This window comes from Orycteropus afer, unplaced genomic scaffold, assembly GCF_000298275.1.
Source record: "Orycteropus afer afer isolate SDZICR_OR568_19922 unplaced genomic scaffold, OryAfe1.0 scaffold00258, whole genome shotgun sequence".
Classification (NCBI taxonomy): domain Eukaryota; kingdom Metazoa; phylum Chordata; class Mammalia; order Tubulidentata; family Orycteropodidae; genus Orycteropus; species Orycteropus afer.
This window is the reverse complement of record NW_006921845.1, coordinates 807,992-811,829: the sequence shown is the minus strand read 5'-3', so window position 1 is coordinate 811,829 and position 3,838 is coordinate 807,992. Positions and strand designations below refer to the sequence as shown.

General features: G+C 36.6%; 1 protein-coding gene across 1 annotated transcript; it reads right to left on the bottom strand.

Annotated features, from left to right (window-relative positions):
• Nucleotides 1-221: 221 nt before the first annotated feature.
• On the bottom strand, nt 222-1,254 carry LOC103204764 (olfactory receptor 6M1-like). Its single transcript, XM_007949968.2, has one exon. The coding sequence runs from the start codon at nt 1,167-1,169 to the stop codon at nt 222-224; it is 948 nt and encodes a 315-aa protein (XP_007948159.1). The 5' UTR covers nt 1,170-1,254.
• Nucleotides 1,255-3,838: the final 2,584 nt, after the last annotated feature.

The window sequence follows — 3,838 nt, the reverse complement described above, 5'->3', positions numbered from 1 at the left end:
TTTTTTCTATGTTATTATATGCAAATTATTCTAAAGACAAACAAAACACAGAATCCTTACTCTTTTTTAGATTCTCAATAAATAGTTTTACAATACTTTACAATTGATGATATATGATGCTTACTTGTCCCACCTATAGATTATCAAGCTACAGTCATACTACTTGTTACAGAACAAAATGCCACAGAGGGGAAGCATAGATGTCCTGAAATCTCTTAGTGTCATGCTCCTTTGGAATGTAATGAAATTATTCTACTCAATGTCTCCCTCAAGATCTCCTTTACCTTTTCATTCCTCAAACTGTAAATAAAAGGATTCAAAAGAGGGGTCACTACTGTAGTAAGCACAGCAGTCACTTTGTCAAAATCTAGTGAATAGCTCTGGTTAGGTCTCACATACATGAAGATAGAACTCCCATAGGCAATGGAGATGACAGTGATGTGAGAAGCACAGGTGGAAAAGGCCTTCTGACGTCCTTGGGCTGAGGGGATGCGCAAGATGGTAGAGATGATGTAGGTGTAGGACACCATGGTAAGCACCAGAGAACTTAAAACCACAAGGGAAGATAAGAGGAAGTTTATCATCTCAATGAAATGAGTATCAATACAGGCTACCTGTAGCAGAGGAGTGATGTCACAGAAGAAGTGACTAATTTCTCCCGTACAGTATGGCAGTCTGGACACCACAATAGTTGGACACAGCACCGACAAGAAGGCTCCGACCCAGCATCCCAGAACCAGCAAGAGGCAGACTCTAGTGTTCATGATGATGGTATAGTGCAGGGGGTTACAGATGGCCACATAGCGATCAAAGGACATGACAGCCAAAAGGATGAATTCCACAGTCCCAAGGAAGAAGTAAAAATATGTTTGGGTGATGCAGCCAGCAAAGGATATGGTTTTTCTCTCTTCTAAGAAACATGCTAGCAACTTTGGGGCAATGGTAGTTGTGAACAAAATGTCCAAAAATGACAAATTACTGAGGAAGAAGTACATTGGGGTTTGGAGACAATTATCTGTCCATATTAAAAAAATGATGATAATGTTTCCTGCTATGGTGAGCATATAAACCAGCAGCAGAATAACAAACAGCAAAATCTGAAGCTCTTGAATAATGGGAAAGGAGATCAAAGTGAATTCAGTCACAGTGGTCTGATTGCTTGTGGCCATTTCTATTTGAGGGATAAAGAAAAAAATAAAGGTAATAACAATATTTTTAATTACCTTTTAAAATTTTCATGACCTTGCTAAGTATGGAATAGAAGATTTGAGAGGGAAGTGGTCTATGATTCTTTTCTGTGGTCTTGCGCAATTCAAATTATCTTGGTTGGCTTCATTTCCTGTATATAAAATTGATGGGTAAGAAAAAAAAATAACCTCTGTGGTCTTTTAAAACTAAAAATATTCAATTTCTATTGAACTGATATATTTATTCTTCCTTTATTTCTCTCCAAAGATTTAAATTCATGTAAACTAAATGAACTGTATAGTTAACTGAAAACCACTTGTTATTTTGCTCATATTATATTTTAACTTTAATGATATAGATATCATAGCTGATGACCTCACTGCATACTTTACTGAGGAAAGAGAAACAATCATACAGAAATTCTGTCATCATTCCTGTATCATGACAGGCTAGAGGAGCATAATGTGAAGGATCATCTTGATCTACAGCAAGAACTACATAGGACACATTCTCTGAGGCATAGCTGGTCACAACAAAAGCTAAGAAGGTTTCTGTCCAACATAAGCTGAGCCCAGAGGACAGCAGCTGAGCCCAGTGTTGGCAAGTATCAGAGCTTCTGTGGCCAGGATTTGGAGCATGCAGACCTGGTATCCAGGGCCAAAGTGGCTGAGACCTGAGTCTGTGTAGATAGAGAGTTGGTGAGGGAACAATAGAAAATTGGAGGATTGGAGATCAAAGCAGAAGGTTTGACTTGTATTGGTGGGCACCAGAGAGGGGCAGGATTGCTCTGTGATCATACTGTTATAGAGACACTGTTGTGGGATATACAATACTGGAACATCACCAAAGTGGGGAATCAAAACACATAGAAATTGAACAATACCCTGCTTAAAACTACTAGGTAATATAAGGAATAAAAAATGAAATTAAAAAAATTCCTTGAATCAAATGAGAATGAAAATATAACATACCAAAATCTTAGGGACTCAGCAAAAGCAGTGCTCAGAGGACAATTAAAGCAAACAATACACACATCAAAAAGAAAAAAAAGAGCCAAAATAAGCACCTTAACCAAATATTTCCAACAATTAGGAAAAGAGGAGAGGAAAAAAAAAGCCTATAGTCAGTAGAAGAAAAGAAAATAAATAATAAAGATTTGAGCAGAAATAAAAGAAACAAAAAACAGAAAAACAATTGAATCAAGCAGACTAGAAGTTGATGCTTTGAAAAGATTAATAAAACTGACAAATCTCTGTCAAATTTAACAAACAAAAAGAAGGAGAAGATGTAAATAACAGGAATAAGAACTGAAATAGGCAATATCACAACAGAACCAACCACAATAAAAAGGATAATATCAGGATGTACTCCAACAAATTTGGAAACCTAAAAGAAATGGATACCTTTCTAGAAACACACTATCTACCTAAACTAACATGCATTGAGGTAGAAAATTTGAACAGACCCATAAAAGAAGAAATTGTACAGATCATTAAAAAAACTACCAACAACAACAACAAAAAAATGCTGGCCTGGGTGGCTATACTGGTGAATTCTATCAAACATACAGAGAAGAGCTGATACTGATACTAATCTTACTCAAGCTATTCCAGAACATAGAAAAGGAGAGTATACTCCTATTTCATTTCACAAAGAAACCATAATCCTGATTCCAAAGCCAGGCAAAGATACTGTTAAATGAAGAAAATTATAGATCAATATCCCTCATAACCATAGACACAAAAATTCTTAACAAAATCTTAGCCAGTAGACTCCAACAGTATATCTAAAAAACAAAACCCAAACTACATCATGACCAAGTAGGAGTCATACCAGATATACAAGGATGGTTCAACATTAGACAAACAATAAGAGTGATTCATCACATAAATAAAACAAAGGAAAAGAACCACACAATCATATCAATTGACACAGAAAAAGCATTTGACAAAATCTAACACTCATACCTGATAAAGACACTGAACAAAATAAGAATAGAAGGAAAATTCCTCAACATAATTAAGGACATTTATGAAAACCAAGGTCAATATTATTCTTAACGGGGAGAGACTGAAATCATTCCCCTTATGAATGGATACCAGACAAATGGATACCTTTTATCACAGCTCCTATTCAATATTGAATTGGACATGAACAGAAACTTCACCAAAGAAGACATTCAGGCAGCTAACAAGCACATGAAGAAATGCTCATGGTCATTAGCCATTAGAGATGCAAATCAAAATAACAATGAAATATCATTTCACCCCAGCACTAATAGCAAAGTTCAAAAAATCAGAAAACAGCAAATGCTGGCAAGGATTTGGAGAGACAAGAATGCTTATACACTGCTGGTGGGATTGCAAAATGACACAACCACTGTGGAAGGTGGTACAGCATTTCCTTAAAAAACTGGAAATAGAAATATACAACAAAAAAACTCACAGCTGTCAAGTCATTTCCCACTCACAGCGATCCCTTCTCGGATTTCCGAGGCAGTCTCTATGGAAGTAGATTGTCCAATCTTCCTTCTGAGAAGTGGTTGGTGGGTATGAACCGCCAACCTTCTGGTTAGCAGTCAAATGCCTTAGGGACCACACCACCAGAGCTCCTATATGATCCACCAATCCCACTGGTAAGTATATATCCT

Bases quoted from the DNA above. Each gene is read 5' to 3' on its own strand.
- LOC103204764 (XM_007949968.2), bottom strand. From the start codon at position 1,169: ATGGCCACAAGCAATCAGACCACTGTGACTGAATTCACTTTGATCTCC.